Genomic DNA, 25196 nt, shown 5'->3' with positions numbered 1-25196 from the left:
GACCAGCCTGCCCAACATGGTGAAACCCCGTCTCTAATAAAAACACAAAAATTAGCTGGGCATGGTGGCACGTGCCTGTAATCCCAGCTACTTGGGAGGCTGAGGCAGGAGAATCGCTTGAACCTGGGAGGCGAAACTTGCAGTGAGCCAAGATTGTGCCACCGCACTCCAGCTTAGTGGCAGAGTGAAAAAAAGATACTCATTCTAGACCACAAAGCTCTGCAAAGCTGAGTCTAGAGCCCAAATCCTCCAACTCGATGGGTGCAGTTCTTTCTACAACAACACAGATTTAGTCACTCATCCAGTCCACGTTTATGAAGCACCTATCTAATACCAGGTATTGCGCCAGACACTAGGGACGCGGGGGTGACATGCCAACAGCAGTCCTTGCCTGCACAGAGTCTCAAGAGCCCAGGGATTCTTACCACGACACAGACAGAAATGACTTCTGAATCACTGGCTGCCCCAGATGGGCACCACCCTCAAATTCATCAGAACAGAGAATCCCAAGCTGACCTTTGAACTATGGGCCGGCCTTGGACAGTAAACAGTATAAACGTCCAGGAGAGGGAGAAGCAGACAAGCGTTCCAGGCTTCACAGTCTTGTTTTCCAGTTTGTGGCACTCAGCCAGAGAGACAGGAGGTCCAAGCTGAGACATCACTGGCACCTGTGTTCAGTAGCCCATCCCTTAGGGTACCTTCTCCCCAAATCCCAAATCTCACCTCAAAAGCCACACGGTCTGACTGGTGTTGCCGCTCGGCCTCCTGAAGCTTGGCCAGTAAGTCCTGCACAGTCTTCCTCAAGCTCTCAACATCCTCATTTATACAGGTGTCCACCTACAGCCAGAGCAAGGAAGGGAAGAGGAAGCCATCAAGTTTCTGACTCAGTAATAAAAGTCCCCTCCCAGGCACACACTGGTTTGGACCATCTCGTCCAGACCACCCTCACAAAAGAACTGTCGTCACACAAGGGGAGAGTTACCTTAGGCAGCCAGGAATTCTGAGTTATTCAATGTAACATTGTCCTTTCATACCCTAAAGAACCCTGCTAGCCTCAAAACACCCAATTATTTTAGGACATGCTCAGCAGTATTTCACTTATGTATCCACTGATTGATTTCTTGGCGACTATGTGGCTGCTGTCTCTAGGTGTGTGTCCTATTTCCCTCTATCCGCCTACAACTCTCTGAGAGCAGAGACCATGTTCCCCTTCGGACTACAGTTCCCACAGGACAGGGACTATGTCGCACCCATCACAAAGGGAGTGGTCCAAAAGCACATCCTTTACCATTCTCAGCTTTTGGCATGGAGAGCAGCATATAAAGGGTTACTGATGGATGGACAGGTTTATGGCAAAAGCATGCAATGAGTCCAGGAATCTGATTCGATGTGGAAAACGGTGTCTCATCGAGGTAACTGCTCAGTCTCTCCCAGACACACCCAACCGTGGGCTGGTGGTTAGGGATGAGCTAACACGTAGGGTCTCGCCCCCGTCTCTGCTGCACAGGCACCAGACACTTCGATTACGAACTCCCTGTGAGTTTGACAGAAAAATCTCTCCCAATCTTGCACAGTGGGAAGCAGCAACGCCTTCAAACCAGAGCTCAGAGCTCTCGGCTGGGAGGAGGGAGACAGGGTCCCAGTCTCTGCATTATCATCCTGTGGGTGACAATGAAGAAATGAAGTCCTGTGGGCCTTCATTTCTTTATCTGTGAGGCAGTAAGTACACTCCATACCACACCCTGCCTTACAGGCTGCCTCAAAACTAGGTAAGATAACATCCGGTACAGCTTTGAGCTTGTGAGAAGAAAGAGGCCAAACAGATATTACCAGGTGTTATTGTAATTTGTTGCCAACAATGTATTTGCCAAATATGGTGATTCAAAAGAAGGAGAAAGTCCAAGCTTCACATCTAAAGCAAGTGGTTAAGAATCACAGCATTCCAAATCTAGATGTCATAAGTTATCCAGTCAATTTCCCTAAATCCTCACCTGAGCCAATGGGCAGGTGAAAATGTTTTAAAAGGCTCCTGGAACACAACTATTATGCACTTATTTCAAAGAGTGTTCTCATAAGGCTGTTTAATGGCATGGAAAACTTTCATGAAAATATTATTTCATCATGTGATATAATATGAAGCAAAAAAGTAAGTTATAAAACTACATGTAGAGGCAGAAGCAATGAACTAGATTTTAATACAGCAATTTAGATAGATCCTAAAAAACATGGTACCAGGGAAAATAAGAACAAGCTACTGGGTAGGCTGAGGTGGGAGGACTGCTTGAAGAAGATATAGCACAAGTTCATCACGTATATTGAAACTTTTTACAGACATATTTAAAGCCATATATTGAATTCATTAGAGTGAGTGCCTCTTGCAGGAGGTGGAGAGGCAAAAAAACCAAAAAACTAAAACTAAAACCAGTGAGAGGACTTGACAGGACCCACGAGGACGATGTGCCATGAACTAATGGGTGGGTCTGATTCAACCTATACCTGAGGGCCAAAAACACCGAATGCCAAAACATACCCAACTAAAGAAACAAACAAAAAAAACAATTATAAAGACATGCCACATACTGTACAATGTGAATATTATAAATATATATTTGCATTCAGGGAAAGATGAAATTTCACTGTGGTTTTTCTCTGAGTAGATTACAAGTGACATTTTTTTCTTCTTTCACTTTTCTGTGTTTCTGAATTTTCCAAATTTTCTACAGTATGAATGTTTTGTATTATATAATCACAAAAAACCATAATAACACACTTTTTAAAAATACAGTCATGGTGGCCGGGTGCAGTGGTTCATGCCTGTAATCCTAACACTTTGGGAGGCCGAGGTGGGTGGATCACCTGAGGTCAGGAGTTCGAGACCAGCTTGGCCAACATGGTGAAACCCCATCTCTACTAAAAATACAAACATTAGCCAGGCGTGGTGGCTCATGCCTGTAGTCCCAGCTACTCAGGAGGCTGAGGCACGAGAATTGCTTGAACCCAGGAGGCGGAGGTTGCAGTGAGCCAAGATCACACCACTGCACTGCATCCTGGGTGACAGAGTAAGACTCTGTCAGTCAATCAGTCAATCGATCAAGTACAGCCATGGAAGGAAATACTATGTAGTTATTCAAAAGAATGAGGTAGATCTATTATGTACTGACATGGAAAGAAGGTTATAATATACTCTTTAGTTAAAAAAAAAAAAGCAAGCAAAGAAAAATGTATTTACCATCCTATAGTTGAGAAAAGCACATATATATTATATACATATATTTATCATGTATATATGGTATGTATATAACATACACATGATATTTAAATATGGTTGTCTATGTATATAAAAATATTCTAGAATACTGGCACTCAACTTTAGCTAAACATTAGTATCACCTGAAGAGCTCTTAAAAGTCCTGATGCCCAGGCCACCTATTGGAACAATGAAATGACAAGCTCTAGGGATGGGACCCAGGCATCATATCCTTTAAAGCTTGCAAGGCCATTCCAATGAGCAGCTGAGGCTGACAAGCACTGCCCTAGAAAGATCCACCCACTTCAATCTGTTAACAGTGGATACTTGTAAGGAGTGAGATTGGGGAAGGAGAATTTCCACTCTTTATATTTCTCTGTTGTTTGAATTTTTATGTCAACTACTACTCTTGTATTTAATGAGAGAGAGAGAGAGAAAGCAATAAACAAAAGGATGGGGAGGAGGCAATCCTGCCCCTGGCTAAGCAGAGCCACTGATGTGTCCTCTGTTACCCACCTCAGGTGGGCTGCTGTACAGGGCCGTGGGACTCTGACTAAAGCCATTTGGCTTTTCTAGCACCACCTGTTCAAAGAAAAATAAAATTGGGAGTTAAAACAGATGAAAGCAACCAATTTTGAACATTATTCTCCTAACACTCAAATCTTAGAGAAAGGGAGAGAGAGAGGAAGGTGAAAGGGAGGCAGGGAGAGAGAAAAAGACAGGGAGGGAGAAAAAGGAAGGAATTAAGAAAAGAAAAGAGGAAAAGGGAAGGAAGGGAAAGAAAAAAAGATTCCTAGTGTTCCCAGAGAAAACAGAAACAAGAGGGGGTGGAGAAATGTGTGTGGCCTTGAAAGGGAACACCCTAGCCTTGTAGGGAGGATGAAAAAAACCTCAGGCTAAAACCTTTCAGCAGATAGAAAAGTATGTGTAGTCCATTCTTCTTAGCCAGGGAATAAGTGCAGCTGCCTGCCACAAACAAAGAGTTTCCCTTGCCCCCAGGGATCCTGGCAAAGTTTGACAAAGCAAAAATTACAAAGGGAAGCCTTTTTAAATTATTTCTGACCCAAAGCCTGATTATTCATCATATGACAGCTGGTTTGTGCAAACAAGGGGGCTGGACTTTGGGCCAGTCTCTGTGCACATTAGGTTCTTCTGCCACCTGACAAAGGAGCTCCCACCAGCCAGATGTGAGCTCAGGCACTGAAAGGCCTGCCTTCAGCCAAAGCAAAAATTAGGAAATGTTCCACCACACAAGTGCATGTCCAAGACAAAGAACTTTCCTTGCACCAGCTGCTGGGCCGCTGTTCCCCTCAAGGGAAGGAAGGCAGGGGCTGCTGCTGGAGCAAGACACCCTGCCCGAACCAAAATGCAAATCAAAGATACAACTCAGAATCTAAAGGATGAGGGCGAAGTCACAAAGAGACAGCTCTGTTCTCCCGAGGGCATTTCTATCCTTGAGTTTTGGAAAAACTGAAAAGCAGGATCCCAGGATTATCCATCCCAGGAAAGACTTATCCAATCTGTTCAGTCTAACAAACATTTACTGATGCCTTCTACATCCCAGACCTGGGGAGAGAGGGAGGGTGAGGATACAGACACGGGATGGGGGTGGGGTGAACTCCTAACCTTGAGGAGCTTCCCATCCCAGGTTAGACATAACTATATAGAAGATTAATAACAGGCTAGGGCACGGACTTCAATTCACACTACAGGTGCCACCCAAACTAAGCAAGATCAGCTTATGAGAAGTGTGGATTTACAGGTGATTGTCTGCTTTATAAAATTCCATTATTACAGGAAGCTTCATCACAGAATCCTTATAGATAAGAGGCTTTGCTAACAACTGATGATATTTAATTTGTGTAAGTTCAATTTCTGTACAGTGTTTCAGGAGCAGGTGTACTTATGCTTAAGCTGACATGTGTAAATGTAAGGGCTCATCGGCTGGAGAGTCCTAACCAGATTGTGAGTGCTCCAGAGAAGCCAGCATCACCTCTATTTTCTCCATTCCTGGCAGAGATGCTAGACTGAGCACACACTGGGTAATTGGTAAATGAGACTGCCTGGCACAACCCCACCTCCTCGGTGGGGACCCAACCATGGACCGTTTCCTGTTACCTGTATCTCCTGTCGATGGAGAGAATCTCCTAGGTCCCTGTCAAGCTTGCTACTTATATCCTCCCGGAGCTTCTGTAGGCAGTTCCTGGCCTGGGAGGGGAGGGGAAGAAACTTGAGGTTTAGGGTAGAGAAAGAGAGCACGCCAACTCACCCAACTCTGTGCACCATCCCCGGCCTGGACTACGAGTCAGGCACTGTCCTAACTACTGGCCGTAGGATGGAGAGAGGTACCCTGGTCAAGTGGGGCTACAGCTGACATTCTTGCTGGGGAGACACACACAACACAAAAGACAAATAAGTAAAATGTGTAATATGTTATATGGGCATAAGTGCCCATGAGAAACATGAGCCAGGAAGGGAGTGAAGAAATGCTGTGAAAAGTTGGCTGGTAATTTTCGATAGGTGGCTGGGGACAGTGCTAGGCACATAGTACTTAAGTATCCATGGATTAATGGATCACGTATGAAGGGTCAAAAGTTATATATCTGACACACGGGAGGGGATGGCGGCATTTCAGAGGCATAAAGGAAAAAGAAGCGGAAAAACCAGAATCCACAAAAGAAGACAGCCAAAAAAAATGTGAGATTTAGAGAAATGACCTAGGCACTGCGTGAGAGGGAAGGGGTGCCCACCTCCTGGATGTACTGGACCTCACTCTTCAGCTGGTTAATATTCTTCTCATGAATCATCTTGTCTCCAGACCTCCCCTTCAAGTACACCTGAAATAAGAACACTATTTAGTTAAGAAACCTCAAATTAAATTAACTATACAAAAATAGGCAGCTTCATATAGTGCTGGTGGGAGGATAAATTGTTACCGCCAATTTACTGGGTGGAATGTGGTGATTCGGATCAGAAGACCTAAAAATATATTTACCTTTTGGTCTATCAATTCTACTTCTGGAAATTTACCCTCATGCAGTAAATTTAGCTAAATGCTCCATAGCTATATTGGCATAAACACTCACATATACACAGTCATGCATCACTTAATCATAGCAACACATTCTGAGGGATGCATCATTAGGCGATTTCATCCTTGTACAAACATCACAGAGTGTACACACACAAACCTAGACGGCATGGCCTCCTACACCCCTAGGTTGTACGGTGTACCCGATTGCTCCCAGGCTACAGACAAACCTGTACAGCATGTTAGTGTACTGAATACTGTAGGTGATTATCACACAATGGTAATGTATCAAACCTAGAAAAAATACAGTGAAAATGGAGTATAATAATCTTATGGGACCACTGTTGTCTACGCAGTCCATCACAGACCGAAATGTTGTTATGTAGCACATAACTGTACTGTAACTGAGTCAATCATATGGTATGGGATTTATATCTCGAAAAGCTGTCTTATTAAAAAAAAGAGAGAGAGAAATAACAAAAATCATTTTATTTTTAAAAAAATAAGTTCCAGCTGGGCGCGGTGGCTCAAGCCTGTAATCCCAGCACTTTGGGAGGCCGAGACGGGCGGATCACGAGGTCAGGAGATCGAGACCATCCTGGCGAACACGGTGAAACCCCGTCTCTACTAAAAAATACAAAAAAACTAGCCGGGCGAGGTGGCGGGCGCCTGTAGTCCCAGCTACTCCGGAGGCTGAGGCAGGAGAATGGCGGGAACCCGGGAGGCGGAGCTTGCAGTGAGCTGAGATCCGGCCACAGCACTCCAGCCTGGGTGACAGAGCAAGACTCCGTCTCGAAAAGCTGTCTTATTAAAAAAAAGAGAGAGAGAAATAACAAAAATCATTTTATTTTTAAAAAAATAAGTTCCAGCTGGGCGCGGTGGCTCAAGCCTGTAATCCTAGCACTTTGGGAGGCCGAGACGGGTGGATCACGAGGTCAGGAGATCGAGACCATCCTGGCTAACCCGGTGAAACCTCGTCTCTACTAAAAATACAAAAAACTAGCCGGGCGATGTGGCGGGCGCCTATAGTCCCAGCTACTTGGGAGGCTGAGGCAGGAGAATGGCGTAAACCCAGGAGGCGGAGCTTGCAGTGAGCTGAGATCCGGCCACTGCACTCCAGCCCGGGCAACACAGCAAGACTCCGTCTCAAAAAAAAAAAAAAAAAAAGTTCCATCAGCCAGGTGGGGTGGTGCGCACCTATAATACCAGCATTTTGGGAGGCTGAGGCAGGACGATTGCTTGAACCCAGGAGTTGGAGACCAGCTCAGGCAACAAGGTGAGATTGTCTCTACAAAACTAAAAACATATAAATAAATAAATAAGTTCCATCAGGATGAGCCCACTATAGGAAAATAATAAGTTCCATAAACACACCTCCTACCTGTCTCCACAACCTCCAGCAGCAAAACATGGTCAGTGGATAGGCCCCTAGTAAGGTCATCCAGTACGGCCCCTTGCCTGGGGCCAGGCCGCACCAAAGTTGCTAACAGGCAGACTGTAGTCTCCTGGTATTAATTAAGATGTTTCTAGGAGATTGCCAGGAACTAGCAGCTCAGGTCTGGTTCCTTCCATCAAACCACAAGCTCCCTTTGGCAACAACATCAACTGCTCCCTCTCACATACGTGCAGGGAGGAAGAGGACAGGGAGAAAAGTTGGAGGTGAACTAAGCTTACCTTAATGATCTCCTCATGTCCATCATGGGACTCCACCAGTTCTGAAGCCAGAGAATGACCAGTGGAGTGGCCGGACACCATGGCATAGGTCTTCCTTCCCGCCTGGCCGAAGAGAGACAAGACAGAGAGAGAGAGATGGCTCAGAAATCACATGGCAAGCCCAGAACTCCTGCCCCTCAACTAATGCAGAAGACCTGTTTCTCAAAAGACTTGAAGGGTTAGTCTGACTTTCCTCTCCAAAAACTCATTTCAGAACCTCTAACACAAGCCACACAGCAGCAAGAACACCGGCCAGGGAAAATTGGCAGAAATAGCAGCTTAGTGGGGGACTTTTAATTTTAGTGGGGGACTCCTCCTGCCCCAAAGCAGTGCACAAGGCTGAGGCAAGCTGGATGTTGCTGAAAGGAGGGACTCCCACGCTCGCGTCACCAGAGTCAGCTCCAGGCAGTACTAGGGTAAGAGGCCAGCAGCAAGGAAGCACTGGTGTGGGGAGGGGGCCTTGCCCACCAGAATTCTGCAGTACCTTCTGGGCTATGTGTTCAAGTTCATCTCCTGTCAGTTCACCCTGGAGAGTCAGCCTGAGAATGTCCACGCTGCCCTAATAATGACAATGACAGCAACAATAACCCCTCACCTTTACAGTCTACAGGTACAAAGTGCTACCAGTACGCGTGCTTCTGCCAGCCCTGTGGAGCGGGCCTTGTCATCACCACTTCACAGACTAGGAAAACAAGTCCAGGGAGGCAGCATTACCTTGCCCAAAATCAGGTGTTTGGGGCAGTGACTCTGGGACCATCTGACAGTCCTTTCTTTCACAACAAGGACTACATGGCACACTGCTCTGTACGGCCCCAGCAGGGCTACCCTGGTTCTTGGACAACAGGCAACACATTGCATGCACTCTTCTTTCTCTGGTTGTGGAGAGGTCATTCCTGGACTGCTCATCCTCAATCCAGAATTTCTGCTCCTGACAACCAGCCAGCAAGTTATTGATGCACTTTACAAGACTAGCATATTCTTCCTGAACTAAACTGTAAGAAAATACCTGAATTCAAACTCCCATTTCTATGAGCCACACAGAAATTATCCAAGTGAAAGCAGGCAAGATAACAGGTATTCATCTAGAGATCAGCCTAATTTCAAAGAATAAAGCAGGTTTTCTTTCATAAGTCAAATAAGTATATGTGTGTGTGTGTGTGTGTGTGTGTATGTGTGTGACTGCAGCTTCGACCTCCCAGGCTTAAGTGATCCACCCTCCCAAGTAGCTGGGACTATAGGTGCACCAATATGCCCATCTAATTTTTGTATTTTTTGTACAGATGAGGTTTTGCCATGTTGCCCGGGCTTCAAAGAAGGTTTTTTTAAAAAAAGGCTGGGCACGGTGGCTCGTGCCTATAATCCCAGCACTTTGGGAGGCCGAGGCAGGTGGATCACGAGGTCAAGAGATCGAGACCATCCTGGCTAACACAGAGAAATCCGTCTCTTCTAAAAAATACAAAAACAAAATTAGCCGGGCTTGGTGGCGGGCGCCTGTAGTCCCAGCTACTCAGGAGGCTGAGGCAGGAGAGTGGCATGAACCCGGGAGGCAGAGCTTGCAGTGAGCTGAGATTGCGCCACTGCACTCCAGCCTGGGCGACACAGTAAGACTCCGCCTCAAAAACAAAACAAAACAAAAACAAACAAACAAACAAACACAACACTTTGTGGGGAAAATTTAAAACCTGAAAGGAAAAAACGTGGTAGGAGGGAAAACTAGGGGCCTGTAGATTGGGAAGATGATAACGTTGAGAGAAAACTAACAAGGCAGAGTAGATCACCTGTACTATGCATGGAAGTGAATGAGGGGCTTAGCCACTATGGATCTCCGGTTCACACTGGAAAAATAAGGAGTTGGACCAAGTATATCTCAGGCTCCTTCTGGATTCCATTCTGTGACAGCATGAGGATGGAGTATATGCCTCTCCCAGACAATGAAGAGAAATAGGTGCTGGGCTACCCAAGAATGAAAGTGATCTTAAGGTCATTTGGTCATCAAAACATCTTACCGGTAACAGACAGGTTTTAAGGAACCCTCTTAACCTTCCAAATGTCTGGAGAAGATAACCTTCCAACTTGGCGGAGAAGAAATCAGTCTTTGGTGAGATACTTAACTCTTGGTGTTTTGTTTTGTTTTGTTTTTTTTTTTTTTTGAGGCGGAGTCTCGCTCTGTCGCCCAGGCTGGAGTGCAGTGGCGCGATCTCGGCTCACTGCAAGCTCCGCCTCCCGGGTTCCCGCCATTCTCCTGCCTCAGCCTCCCAAGTAGCTGGGACTACAGGCGCCGCCACCACGCCCGGCTAATTTTTTTGTATTTTTAGTAGAGACGGGGTTTCATTGTGTTAGCCAGGATGGTCTCGATCTCCTGACCTCGTGATCCGCCCGTCTCGGCCTCCCAAAGTGCTGGGATTACAGGCTTGAGCCACCGCGCCCGGCCTAGCTCTTGGTGTTTTTATCTGTAAAATGGGTATATTACCATCCAACTGAGGGTTGTTTATTTGTTTGTTTGTTTGAGATGGAGTCTTGCTCTTGTCTCCCAGGCTGGAGTGCAGTGACACGATCTCAGCTCACTGCAGCCTCCGCCTCCTGGGCTCAAGCAATTCTCCTGCCTCAGCCTCCCAAGTAGCTGGGATTACAGGCACACAATACCACACCTGGCTAATTTTTGTATTTTTAGTAGACACGGGGTTTCACCACGTTGGCCAGGCTGGTCTTGACCTCCTGATTTTGTGATCCTCCTGCCTTGGCCTCCCAAAGTGCTGGGATTACAGGCATGAGCCACTGTGCCCGGCCCCCAGCTGAGGGTTTTTTTGTTGAATATTACTTGAAAATGTTGCCAGGTGTGGTGGCTCATGCCTATAATCCCAGCATTTTGGGAGGCTGAGGTGGAAGGATCACCTGAGGTCAGGAGTTCGAGACCAGCCTGGCCAACATGATGAAACCCCATCTCTACTAAAAATACAAAAAAATTAGCCAGGCATGGTGGTGGGCACCTGTAATCCCAGCTGCTCAGGAGGCTGAGGCAGGAGAATACCTTGAACCAGGGAGGGGGAGGCTGCAGTGAACTGAGATCGCACTACTGCACTCCAGCCTGGACAACAGAGCGAGATGCCATCTCAAAAAAAATAATAAAGAAAGAAAGAAAATGAGAAAATGTATGGAGGTTACTCTCTGTCAAACAGGAGGGTAGCACTGAAACATCAACATCCTCCCACTTCTTGAAGTGAATCCAAAAGTAGGAAAGACAGAAGACACTGTCACAATGGCCCTTAAACCTTCCCAACCCTAACAAAGTAGCTGGTTTTATGAAAACACTTAATTCCTATGAGATAAAAGCCACATCCTTAGAGTGGCATGCAAGGCCCTCCACAGTCTGGGTAAACTCACACCTCTTGCTACCATCTCTCAGTGCCCTATCCAATACATTCAATGGTTTCCAACTTCAGTGTCTTTGCTCCCATCATTTCCTGTGCCTTAAATATCCATTCTTCCCATTTTCACCTAGGGCATCTGCAAGTTCCTCAAGTTCATGTTCAAATGCCTCATCTTCCAAGATGCTACCCTGTATCCTGTGGGAAACACGTCTTCCCCTCCTGGAGCTCCCACAGCGTCACAAGGCCTCCCATGGCATCTGCCTCTCAGTTATTTGTGTTCTGTGAAGAATTACCCCTTCTGTTAACTCCTTGAGAGCTGTTGTATGCCACAGCGCTTCGCAAAGGTATTTTCTGAATGCACAGAGAATGCTCTACGACATCTAGGTCAAGAAAATATTATAAAAGAAAGAAGAGGAAATGATTTCAAAATAGCCAGAATGGCTGACAATTCTTTCTTCCCAGGATACACCCGCACTTTTATTAAAACGCTCTTTCAGCCGGGTGGGGTGGTTCATGCCAGTAAACCTAGCACTTTGGGAGGCCAAGGTGGGTGGATCACCTGAGGTCAGGAGTTTGAGACTAGCCTGGCCAACATGGTGAAACCCCATCTCTATTAAAAATATAAAACTCAGCCGGGTGTGGTGGCAGGCACCTGTAATCCCAGCTACTAGGGAGGCTGATGCAGGAGAATCCCTTGAACCTGGGAGGTGGAGGTTCCAGGGAGCCAAGATCACACCACTGCACTCTAGCCTGGGCAACAGAGCAAGACTCCATCTCAAAGAGGGGAAAAAAAAAAAAAAAAAAAGAACACTATCTCCCCATACCTGGAGGCAGGCTGGGAAAAGGCAGGGCATCCTTCAGTCAGAACAAAGGGGTTATTAGCTAACAAAGGTCCAGTCTGGTCTGTTTCGTAAACCCAGGCAATTCCAATTGGAAGAGCATAGACAACTAGGCTGGGTTGGGGCACTGAGAGATGATTCCATCCAGCCATCAGAATTCCAGGTAGAGAGAAGAAAGAGGGTGAGTTAAAAATGTTCTCAAAGAAATAATGACCAAAACCTTTCAAAATTTGGCAAAACACACAAACCTGTAGATTCAAGAAGCCAAGCAAACTTCAAACACAGCAAACATGAAATTCATGCCATGACAGATCATAATTAAATTTCTGATAACTAAAGACAAAGAAAAAATCTTGAAACCAGAGAAAAATAACCTTTGAGGGGAAAACAATGTGAATAATGGCAGATTTCTCATCGGAAATGTCAGAGGGTAGAAGGAAGTGGCATACTATTTTTCAAATGCTGAAAGAAAAGAACTTTCAATTCAGAATCCTATAACAAAGAAAAATATCCTTCAGCAATGAAGGGGAAATCAAGACATTCTCAGATGAAGGAAAACTAGGAGAATTTCCCACCAGCAGACCTACACTAAAAGAATGGCTGAAAAAGTTCTCTAAACAGAAAGAAAATGATTTAAAAAAAAAAAACGGAAACTTGAAATATTGAGAAGAAAGAAACATGAGTAGAAAAAAGATGAGTAAATACAACAAGATTTCCTTCCCCTCTCAGGTTTTCTTTTTCTTTTCTTTTCTTTTTTTTTTAATTTTTTTTGGCTATAAGTTTATTCAATGCAAAATAATCCTCTCCAATTTTACTGAGGTGGCTGACCACGTCCACAACCAAATCCACCTTTAAACTGGAATTCCGTTGCTGACCCAGCCCCAGCCTCAGCCTTCTTGTCGGCACCAGGGGGCACAGCACTCCGCCTGTAGGTATCTCCGTCGGCTTCCCCTCTTGTGAGTTTTGCAGGTCGCTCACCCTCCAGACCTTTAGGCTGAGGACTTCCAGTCTCTGGTGGCTGCAGCGTAGGGTGGCAGGCACCATCTCCGGGGCAGATGAAGGTAATCACAGAGATACTGGATGCCCTCATCGGTAAGGTACCAGTAGAAATGTCTCCAGGTAAACTGTTCCTTCACGTAGCCTCGGGACTTGGGAGACTGCATGGCCTTCAGGACATGAAGGTTGGGCACATCCTTGTCTGCCAGCTCCAGGTGCTTAGGCATGTGGACATCCTTCTTGGCCAGCATGACTCCCTCCTTAAAAAGGAGTTCATAAATGGGAATCCAATTCTTCTTAGGCATCAACATCTTGGTGGCTGTAGGGGCTGGGGCCGGGGCTGGAAAGCCCCTCTTAGGTTTTCTAAGTTACATTTGATGATTAAAGCAAAAAGTATAACAATGTCTGATGTGGTTCTAAATGTATGCAGAGAAAATATTTAAATATGATAATATTATACTATTAAATATCTAGTATCATAAATGGGAGACGGTAAAGGGATATAAAGGAAGGAAAGGTTTCTCTTCTTCACTCAAACTAGTAAAATGCCAACACCAGTAGACTGTGATAACCTATATATACATAATGTATAATACCTAGAGCAACCACTAAAAAGTCTATACAAACATATAACACTCAAAAACATTACAAATGAATAAAAATGGAATCTTAAAAAGTGCTCAATTAATCCACAGGAAGGCAGGAAAAAGAAAACAGATAAATGAAAAACAGAACCAGGCATCATAGCTCACATCTGTAATCTCAGCATTTTGTTTTGTTTTTGAGACGAATTCTCTTTCTGTCGCCCAGGCTGGAGTGCAGTGACGCAATCTCGGCTCACTGCAACCTCTGCCTCCCGGGTTCAAGCAATTCTCCTATCTCAGCCTCCCCAGTAACTGGGATTACAAGCTCCCATCACAACACCTGGCTAATTTCCATACGTTAGTATAGAGGGGGTTTCATCATGTTGGTCAGGCTGGTCTCGAACTCCTGACCTCAAGTAATCCACCTTCCTTTGCCTCCCAAAGTGCTGGGATTACAGGCGTGAATCACTGTGCCCAGCCAGTAATCTCAGCATTTTGGGAGGCCAAGGTGAGAGGATTGCTTGAGGCCAGGAGCTTGAGACTAGACTGGGCAAGAAAGTTGCCCCCTCTCTTCAAAAAAACATGTTTTTTTTTCTTATCTAGGCATGGAGTTGTGTGCCTGTTGTCCCAGAAACTCAGGAGGCTGAGGTGGGAGGATTACTTGAGCTGGCAAGGTTGAGGCTGTAGTAAGCTGTGATCACACCACAGCACTCCAGCCTGGGCTACAGAGTAGGACCATGAGGACAGGAGTCGGGGGGGTGGGAAGGGAGGAGACGGGGAGGGAGAGGGGAAAGGAAGGGAAGGGAACGGAGGGAGGGAAAGGGAAAAGGGAAAGGGAAACGGAAGGGAAGGGGAAAGGTAAAAGGAAAGGGAAAAAGCAGCTTTATTTGTAACAGCCAAAAACTAGAAACGACCCAGATGCCTTCAGTAGAGAAATGGTTAAACAAACTGTGGTACATCCGTTATTGTGGAATAGCACTCAGCAACAAAAAGGATCAAACTACTGACATATGCAACAACACTCTGCAGCGAATTTGTTGAGTGAAAAAAGCCAATCACAAAAGTTTACATGCTGTATAATTTCACTTGTGTAACATTTTTTAAATAACAAAGTTATAGAAATGGGAAAAAGATTGGTGGTTACTAGGAGTTAAGAAGAAAGTAGGGGCAGGAGGGAAGTGGGTGTGGCTCTCAAAGCGCAACATGAGGGGTCCTTATGGTGATGGAAATGTTCCATAGCTTGACTGTATCAATGCCAATATCCTGGTTGTGATAGAGTACCATAGTTTTGCAAGATGTTACCACTGGAAAAAATGGAATAAAGGATACATGGGAATTCTATTATTTCTTATAACTGCATGTGAATCTACAATTATCTTTTTTCTTTTTTTTTTTTTTTTTTTTTTGAGACGGAGTCTCACCCTGTCACCCAGGCTAGAGTGCAATGGCACCATCTCGGCTCACTGCAACCTCTGCCTCCCGGGTTCAAACGATTCTCCTGCCTCAGCTTCCCGAGTAGCGGGGATTACAGGCACCTGCCACCACGCCCGGCTAATTTTTGTATTTTCAGTAGAGACAGGTTTCACCATGTTGGCCAGGCTGGTCTCAAACTCCCAACCTCATGATCTGCCTGCCTTGGCCTCCCAAAGTGCTGGGATTACAGGTGTGAGCCACCATGCCCGACCTATAATTATATTTTTCTTTAAAAAAAATAAAAAATAAAAAGGAATGCATATTCCTTCAAGTATTTTCAGGGACAAAAACAATATAATGAAGAAAATAAGCATTTATAATCCTGCCACCCAGAAACAGCCACTATTAAAATGTTAGTGTATGCCTTATAATTTTTTCTTTTTTGAGAGGGAGTCTCATTCTGTTACCCAGGCTGGAATGCAATGGCACGATCTTGGCTCACCACACCCTCTGACTCCCCAGTTCAAGTGATCCTCCTACCTCAGCCTCCTGAGTAGCTGGGATTACAGGCATGCACCACCATATCTGGCTAAGTTTTTGTATTTTTGATAGAGACGAGACACAGCTTCGCCATGTTGGCCAGGCTGGTCTGGAACTCCTGACCTCATGTGATCCACCCGCCTTGGCCTCCCAAAGTGCTGGGATTACAGGTGTGAGCCACCATGCCCGGCCTTAATATTTAGAACTTTTTTTTTTTTTTTTTTTTTTTTTTTTGAGAGGGAGTCTCGCTCTGTCGCCCAGGCTGGAGTGCAGTGGCCGGATCTCAGCTCACTGCAAGCTCCGCCTCCCGGGTTCCCGCCATTCTCCTGCCTCAGCCTCCCGAGTAGCTGGGACTACAGGCGCCCACAACCGCGCCCGGCTAATTTTTTTGTATTTTTAGTAGAGACGAGGTTTCACCGTGGTCTTGATCTCCTGACCTTGTGATCCGCCCGCCTCGGCCTCCCAAAGTGCTGGGATTACAGGCGTGAGCCACCGCGCCCGGCCAATATTTAGAACTTTTATTCATCAAAATACACTGCTGAGAGGGCTCGTGTGGTGGTTCACACCTGTAATCCCAGCACTTTGGGAGGCCAAGGTGGGTGGATCACCTGAGGTCAGGAGTTTGAGACCAGCCTGGCCAACATGCTGAAATCCCATCTTTACCAAAAATACAAAAATTACCCTGGAGTGGTGGCACACGCCTGTAGTCCCAGCTACTCAGGAGGCTGAGGTAGGAGGATCGCTTGAACTCTGGAGGCAGAGGTTGCAGTGAGCCAAGATCATGTTACTGCACTCCAGTCTGGACAACAGAGTGAGACTCTGTCTCAAAAAAAAAGGGGGGGGCCACGCACAGTGGTTCACAGTCCCAACACTTTGGGAGGCCAAGGTGGGTGGATCACGAGGTCAGGAGTTCGAGACCAGCCTGGCCAACATGGTGAAACCCTGTCTCTACTAAAAATACAAAAATTAGCCGGGCGTGGTGGCACGTGTCTGTAGTCCCAGCTACTCAGGAGGTTGAGACAGGAGAATCGCTTGAACCCGGGAAGCGGAGGTTGCAGTGAGCCAAGATTGTACGACTGCACTTCAGCCTGGACAACAGAGCAAGACTCTGTCTCAATAATAATAATAATAATAATAATAATAATAATAATAATAAAAAGAGTGTATGGCAACCCACAGAGCAGAAGAAATTCACTATATGTATAACTGACAAAAGATGTCCAGAATATATAAAGAATTCTACTAAACAAAATGACTAACATGGGATCCTGGACTGAACCCTGGAACAGAAAAAAGATACTAGTGGGAAAAGTAGTGAAACCCAAATAGTCTACAACTTTGTGAACGGCATTGTACCAACATTAATTTCTTCATATGACAAATGTGCCATGGTGACCGAAGATGTTCACGTTGTGGGAAAACTGGATGAAGGGTATACAAGAGTTCTCTGTACTATCTTTGCAACTTTTCTGTAAATTTAAAAGTATTTCAAAATAAAATGTTTACTTAAAGAAAAAAAGAGAGACAGCCAGCCAGACACGCAGACCAATAGAAAAACAGGCACAAGACGCCAACAGATACATCATCATGAGGATACCCAAATAGTCAACAAACATATGACAAGGGGTTCAACTTAATCAGGCATTATCAAAGAACTGGAAACTAAAACCACAAAACAATGCCACAAAATACCTATCAGAATGACTAACACGAAATGGATAAAAAAAAAAAAAAACAAGTGTTCAGCAGATGTGGAACAACCGACACTGAGACACTGATGCTGGGACTGCACAGTATCACAATCGCTGGAAAATTCAGAAGCATCAACCAAAGATGAACACAAAAGTACTCTAAGGCACAGCAATTCCACCACTAGTTACTCTACCCAACAGAAACACAAATGTAGGATCTCAGAATATGATACCCCAAAATGAAGGCCTTGGAAGAAAAAAGTTTTCTCTCACTTTCTCCTGACCTCTTTTCTGGCCTTTCATTCCTCCCCTCACCGTCCCAAGGCTAGCCATAGAAACTAGAATCTCTCTTCTCAAGGCGGGTCATAGAAACCAGAACCCCTTTTCCCCAAAGCCAACCATAAAACCTAAAATTATTACTCTGACTTTCCACCTCTCTTTCTGTTAAAAACTAGCTATAAATAAATTATCTGGCTGGGCATGGTGGCTCACGCCTGTAATCCCAGCACTTTGGGAGGCATGGGCGGATCATGAGGTCAGGAGTTCGAGACCAGACTGGCCAACATGGTGAAACCTCGTCTCTACTAAAAATGAAAAAATTAGCCAGGCATGGTAGCAGATGCCTGTAGTCCCAGCTACTTGGGAGGCTGAGGCAGGAGAATCGCTTGAACCTGGGAGGTGGAGGTTGCAGTGAGCCAAGATCGTGCCATTGCACTCCAGCCTGGGTGACAAAAGTAAGATTCCATCTAAAATTAAAAAAAACAAAAAAAATTCTCTGACCCACCTTGCTTGATTTTAAGTCACAAGACCCCCATTCCAGAGAGGGTCCTGCCTCATACCCAGAAGGAATGCTTAGAGAGGCCAAGAAGAATCTAGACAAACAGGCCTTGCTGGGTTTCCCACTTAGTCTCTTAGCATTAGATCATACCCTTTTTGTCCAATCATATTTCTACACAGCTGTCTATACTTTTTGAAATCTAAGAATGGCCTGCTTCTGATTCAGTAAGGCTAGCTTCTAAAAATAATAAAAATTGAAAATTAAAAAAGAATGGACGGTTTCCTCTGCACATTTGGGTCTTCATTCTGAAGGTTCCCATGTCACCTAAAAATATGATCAAATAAATGTGTATGCCTTTTTTCCTTTTTTTTTGAGACAGAGCCTCTCTTGCTCTGTCGGCCAGGCTGGAGTGCAGTGGCACGATCTCGGCTCACTGCAACCTCCACCTCCCAGGCTCAAACAATTCTCCTGCCTCAGCCTCCCAAGCAGCTGGGATTACAGGTGTGTGCCACCACGCCCAGCTAATTTTTATATTTTTAGTAGAGACGGGGTTTCACCATGTTGGCCAGGCTGCTCTCGAACTCCTGAGCTCAGGTAATCCACCCGCCTCAGCTTCCCAAAGTGCTGGGATTACAGGTGTGAGCCACTGCGCCCAGCCCTTTTTTCCTATTAATCTATCTTTTGTCAGTGATTTTCAGCAAAACTTCCAAGGGTGAAGAGGAGGCTTTCCCTTTGCCCTGGCACATACATATGTTTCCCATAAAAACATGTATACTAGAAAGTTCACGGTAGCATTTTTCATAATAGCCTCAAACTAGAAATTACCCACATGTTCACCAAGAGTAGAATAAGTTGCAATATATTCATACAATGGAACTTTGTACAACAATGAAAAAGAACGAAGCACTGTACATGCAACATCAGTAAATCTCACAAAGACGTTAAGCAAAAGAATCCAGATGCAAAAGTACACTATATGATTCCACTTATATAAAAAGCACAAAAATAAGCAAAACTAATGTAATATGCACTTTGGAAGTCAGGACAGTGGTTACCCTTGAGGGTGAAGGTAGGTGGTAATTAGAAGGGGACAGGAGGGGGCTTCTGTAGTGCCCGTAATGATTTGTTTCTTGATCTGGGTGCTGCTTACAGGAATGTGTCTAGTTTGTGAAAATTACTTGACTGTACATTTGTGATGTATGTATGTTTCTGTATATATGTTATTATTAAATGTTTTTAAAAACAAAAAATCAAAAACTCCTTATTATGGTATTAGAGTCCCCTTACGATCAGGACTATCACAGTCTATACCACATAAAATATTTTGACTCCCTCCAGTACCCCAATGTACCCTGCACTCTAACTGTCCCCAACTTTTTCCTGATCCAATCGTAGAAGGCATCCAAATCCAAGTCTGTTTCTGCTAACGGGTCTTCCAGTGCAATACGTGCTCCCACCTCCCCAGAGGTGCACATGTTGCTTTCTCCGACCAGGGTATCCTCTCCTCCCTTGCCTCCTTGGAGAATTCCTGCTCAGCCTTCAAGGCATCTCCTCTTTGAGGGTCCTATCTCAGCACTTCTCTCTCAGTCAGAGCACCTACTGCAACCTACATATCTCCCACTTTAACAAGGAGCCCATTCTTTTGTAACTATTTATTCATCTCCCCTAATAAAATCAAGCTCCTTGAAGACATGGATAGCTTATTTAGCACAACGCCTGGTCTAGAATAGGTTCTCAAAAAAATGTGTGTTGCATGAGTTCCAGGTGATACGTTCAGGGATTTTCCCAATTCCCTTTGAGAAACTCCAGCTCTTCAGTTTAGAGAAGCAGTATGGAAAACTGAAAAAAGCAGAAACAGAAAAGTAGCAGAGGAAAGTCAAGGAAAAATTGAGCAAAACTAAGAAGGCAACTCTAAAAAAAAATACAAGTGGCTAATGGAATGGTAAAGATGCTCAACCTCACCAGTATAAGGAAAATGCAAATTAAAATGCTAATGAGCTATTTTGGGAGGATTTCATTACATTTATAGAAATATAAAGATAAGACATGTAGAAGTATGTTCACAGCAGCATTGCATGCAATAACAAAATACCAGAAACCACCCAGATGGCCCATGGACAAGAAAACGAATTTTTAAACTATATATCCTCATTATTTTTGAGACAGGGTCTCACTGTGTCACCCAGGCTGGAGTGCAGTGACATGATCATGCCTCACTGTAGCCTTAACCTCCTAGGCTCAATTGATCCTCTCACCTCAGCTTCCTAAGCAGCTGGACTACAGGCGTGCACCACCATGCCTGGCTAATTAGAAAATGAATGAATAAACCCTGACATATTAGTACAATGAACCACTATTCAGCTGTGAAAACAAATGAACTATGCAACATGCATTGACATGAATAAATCTCAAAATAAATGTTAAATAAAAAAGCAAGCTGGGGCCGGGTGCGGTGGCTCACGCCTGTAATCCCAGCACTTTGGAAGGCCAACGCGGGCAGATCACTTGAGGTCTGGAGTTTGAGACCAACCTGGTCAACATGGTGAAAGCCTGTCTCCACTGAAAATATAAAAATTAGCTGGGCCTGGTGGTGCATGCTTGTAACCCCAGCTACTCAGGAAGCCGAGGCGGGAGAATCGCTTGAACCCAAGGGGCGGAAGCAGTGAGCAAAGATTACACCATTGCACTTCAGCCTGGGCGACAGAGTGAGACTCCATCTCAAAAAAAAAAAAAAAAAAAAAGCTATTTGGGCCAGGCAGTGGCTTACGCCTATAATCCCAGCACTTCGGGAGGCCAAGGCAGGTGGATCACCTGAGGTAAGGAGTTCAAGGCCAGCCTGGCCAACATGGTGAAACCCCATCTCTACTAAAAATATAAAACACTGGTCAGGTGTGGTGGTGGGAGCCTGTAATCCCAGTTGCCTGGGAGGCTGAGGCCGGAGAATCGCTTGAACCTGGGAGGCGCAGGCCCCAGGGAGATAAGGAGAAAGGTGCAGTGAGCCCTGTGACACTTATGTAATAAAACATATAAAGAGAAGGAAAGAAAAAGTACTAAACTTGGCTAGGCATGTTGGCTCAAGTCTGTAATCCCAGCACTTTGGGAGGCCCACGCAGGCAGATCACCTGAGTCCAGGAGTTTGAGACCAGCCTGGGCAACATAAGGAGACCCTGTCTCTACAAAAAGTACAAAAATTAGCCTGGCGTGGTGGTGCACACCTGTACTCCCAGCTACTAGGGAAGCTGAGGGGAGAGGATCAAGTGAGCCTGTAAGGTCAAGGCAGCAGAGAGCCAAGACCATGCCACTGCACTCCAACCCAGGTGACACAGCGAGACTCTGTCTCAAAACAAAGTACTAAACTTGAAGTCAGAGGCGGGATGATGACCATTAATCCTTGAGCAAATGACTCAATCTCTCTGGGTCTCAGTTTTCTGTCTGTAAAATGAGGGTGATAATACCACCACCGACATTTTAGAAAGGTTAGGTAGATGTGAGAGAATGATGTAAAAGTGATTTGCAAACCACAAATCTCTTCACAAGGATGAAGCAGCATTACTTTCCCAAGTAGCTCTGTAAAGTCTGCAAAGGAAGAGCGTGGATGAAGTAAATTGTCTAATGGAGCTGATGAAAAACCCAGTGCTCTCTCTCTCTGGCACCTCATCCTCCACAACCGGAGAATGCATCTTAGTCAACAAGGCCACAGACCTCGGCCTGCACCCCCAACCCAGAGTCAAGGAGCAAATCCTGGGGCTCCTCTCTGCTTGGTGCACTTCGTTGTTTTCTGGAGCAGGCTCGCATTTCCTCAGGATTGTGAGCAGGCTCCAGGGAGCTTTAGGAACACCCCAAAAATATCTGGCGGGGGGGTCTCCACTGGGGACTCTGAAAGGCAAGATGAGAAGTGAGGCCTTCTTCTCTAGGGAAAAAGGAGCAGTGCTAATCATAAGGTAAGCAGCCTCTAACCTCATAAACATTTCTGGGAGAAGCCCAGCTACCTCCAAATTATAGGCAGCCTCACCACTCTGTTCAAACAAATCTCCGGCTGTGACTCACTCCTCAAAGCAGGGAGGGGGTAAACACATAGCTGAGGGGTTAGAGATCAAGACGCCATAGCAGAGATAAGGAGATAAACAGGGAGGCCCCAGAGAGATAAGGAGAGAGGCGCAGAGTTCTCACACCACAGGCTCATGTGAATAGGGAAAAGCCTGCATTGCCCCAGCTCTCACTCCCCAGGTTTTACAGGGGTCACTAGGACTGGGTAGGAGTCAAGTGTTCTTTCTAAGAGGAAGCAAAGGAAGTAGAGATTGTCCCCGAGCTGGAAACCAGCAACCTTAATTCATCTTCACCCTGTATCCCATTTTTTCCTCACTTTGTCCCTCAATCCCATCCACTTTCCCACCCCAAGTGTACATGGCCTTTCAAGTTGCTGGAGGAGCAGTCACCTCGGTTTCCCCACGTTGAAAAATGGAAGGCCAGGCGTGGTGGCTCACGCCTGTAATCCCAGCACTTAGGGAGCCAGGCGGATCACGAGGTTAAGAGATTGAGACCATCCTGGCCAACAGGATGAAATCCCGTCTCTACTAAAAATACAAAAATTAGCTGGGCGTGGTGGCACATGCCTGTAGCTCCAGCTACTCGGGAGGCTGAGGCAGAAGAATCGCTTGAACCTGGGAGGTGGAAGTTGCAGTGAGCTGAGATCGGGCCATGCACTGCAGCCTGGTGACAGAGCGAGACTCCGTGTCAAAAAAAAAAAAACCCAAGAAAAATATGAACAGTTAGCCCCTTGTAACAATGGCACCCAAGTGATCAGGATGAAGGATGCCCCACAAAGTCAAAGAAGAGAGCCGGATGGGATAGGTGGGTGCCTACCCTCTCCTTGAGTGAGGCTCGCACCCGACTCAGCTCATCAGTCTCAGGTACGTGGTCCTGCCTTCTGCAGTGCTGCCTAAGCCAGAGATGGCCCTTTGTGGAATAGGACACAAAGATTCACTCCCTTTCTTCCTCCCCATATTAGCCAACAAAACAGGTGTTTGCTTTTTATGTGGCTGCCTACCCAGAGGCATGGGCTGGACAGGCACTATGTAGAGGGCTGACCAGGGTTACTGTGAGGTGAAATGAGAAAAAGGATTTGAGGTGGCACCCTACATGAGGCAGCCCTTCTCATTACTTGGAGCCTTAACAAAGGAAAACAATGGGGCCGAGCAGTGACTGTGTGTCCATAGAGGGAAGTGAGCTCCTGAACCAGCTCTGAAGGAGACACCCACTTGCTGAGCCAGTCTCTCTCTAGGACACCTACCTAGCGACCAGCAAACCTGGAATGAAAGGGCAAGTTCCTCAGTGCCCCCTCTGCATCAAAGGGAGTGACTCTGCCCTCTCTAGGCTCTGACTACCTGCTTAGTGATTTTTGCTTCTGTGCCCCCAGACCCAAGAAAACTATGTCCCTTTTCTTCCTTCCTTCCTCATCCCCTTCCTTCCCTATATTCTCTCCTCTGCTTCCTGCCTCTGCTGGCCAGGCTTAAATCTGGGCCACAAGCCTTCCTGGCACATACCTATTTCCGCAACTGAACCTTCCCAACCCCTGGAAAACAAAGGTATTTCATAAGACTCTGCACCTTGACCCAAAGAGGCATGCGCCATAATTACTAGCAGGCAAGGAAGCTCATCCCACCTCTCTGAGCACACGTGTGTGGAACCGAAACCATCTGGGTACACACCCCCCTCCACCCTGGAGAACTATGGGCAAATGTTAGCGCCAAATGCCTGATGATGAGGTAACTCTCCTCGCTCAGAGGAGATCCTTCCTTCTCTGGCAAAGCCCAGCATTCCCCAAATTCCTGGCAGGCTTGTTGACATCAGCTGCAATGCTCCTGAAAGTAAGAACCTGGCAATAAATGGGAGAGATGGGATGGTGTGAGGAGAAATTTATGGGCTGAGTGTAGGGCAAGTTTCATGAGTAGAAGGAACAGGCAGCCACCAAACTTGAAAGGCTCCTCTGCCCAGCAGTTTCCCCTACACTCAGATGTCACAGAACCAGCACTTCCATGTTTTAGAATACATTCATTCCTCTGGAGTAAGCAGCAATGGCTCCAGATGAATCCTCTTTTAAAATGCAAATATTCTGACCCAGCAATTCCACTCCTAGGTATTCCTCTCCAAGAGAAATGAAAATATATTTCCACACAAAAACTTGTACACCAAAGTTCGTAGCAGCATTATACAGAATAGCCAAAAAGCAGAAAGAACCCAAATGTCCACCAACATTTATCCATGACGAACACTGTTGTAATACATCTAAATAATGGAATATTATTCAGCCATAAAAAGGAATGAAGTTCTGATTCACATTACAACATGGATGAACCTTGAAAACATCATTCTAATAAAAGAAGCCAGTCACAAAGGATCATATACCAATGATTACATTTATATGAAATATCCAGAACAGGTAAATCCACAGAGAAAAAAAGTAGACTGGTGGCTGCCTAGGGCTGAGGGAGGTTGGGGGGAAATGGGGAGTGACTGCTAATGGATCAGGATTTCTTTATAAGGTAAGGAAAATGTTCTAAAATTGATTTATTGATGATTGCACAACTCTGTGAATATACTAAAAACCAATGAATTATATACTTTAAATGGGGTATATGAATTATATCTCAATAAAGCTGTTCATAAAAAATTATATGAAGCTCATGGTAAGGCTTCAATAAATCACAGTTCTAGTTTAAAAAATAAGAGAGTGAGGCTCTGGAAAGACTTGGTATTAAACTACTTGAGCTTCTGAGGTCCTAAAGGAATGTCACCTATTCCGTGGTAAAGACAAGTCTTCAGATTGCAGCTGATAAAAAAAAATTCTGAGTCCACCCAGGTGTTGAGAGAACCTCTCTGGACAAGATAAATCCAAAAAAAGAAAAAGAAAAAGAGAGAGAGAGGATTAAAAAAAATGCAAATATTCTAAGGAAAGATAAAACTTATATATTACTTAAAGAAACCAGAGCAGCAGGG

The 25196-nt window shown here is 45.4% G+C and overlaps 1 protein-coding gene and 1 pseudogene across 7 annotated transcripts in view; both read right to left on the bottom strand.

The window, feature by feature from the left end:
• Positions 1-25196, bottom strand: part of TUFT1 (tuftelin 1) — a 46204-nt gene that overhangs the window by 14299 nt on the left and 6709 nt on the right. For 2 of the 7 annotated variants that reach the window (XM_017950395.3, NM_001168956.1), the window contains 6 exon segments: positions 8476-8550; positions 7953-8054; positions 5998-6084; positions 5366-5455; positions 3764-3829; positions 724-837 (listed from right to left, as the gene is read on the bottom strand). In XM_017950395.3, the coding sequence (XP_017805884.2) occupies positions 724-837; positions 3764-3829; positions 5366-5455; positions 5998-6084; positions 7953-8054; positions 8476-8550 (534 nt within the window). 7 annotated transcript variants of the gene reach the window in all.
• Positions 12118-13939, bottom strand: LOC108581447 (annotated as a pseudogene).

This window comes from Papio anubis, chromosome 1 (genome assembly GCF_008728515.1).
Source record: "Papio anubis isolate 15944 chromosome 1, Panubis1.0, whole genome shotgun sequence".
Taxonomy (NCBI): Eukaryota; Metazoa; Chordata; class Mammalia; order Primates; family Cercopithecidae; genus Papio; species Papio anubis.
The sequence above is the reverse complement of the archived record's forward strand: the minus strand, read 5'-3'. Positions and strand labels throughout refer to the sequence as shown.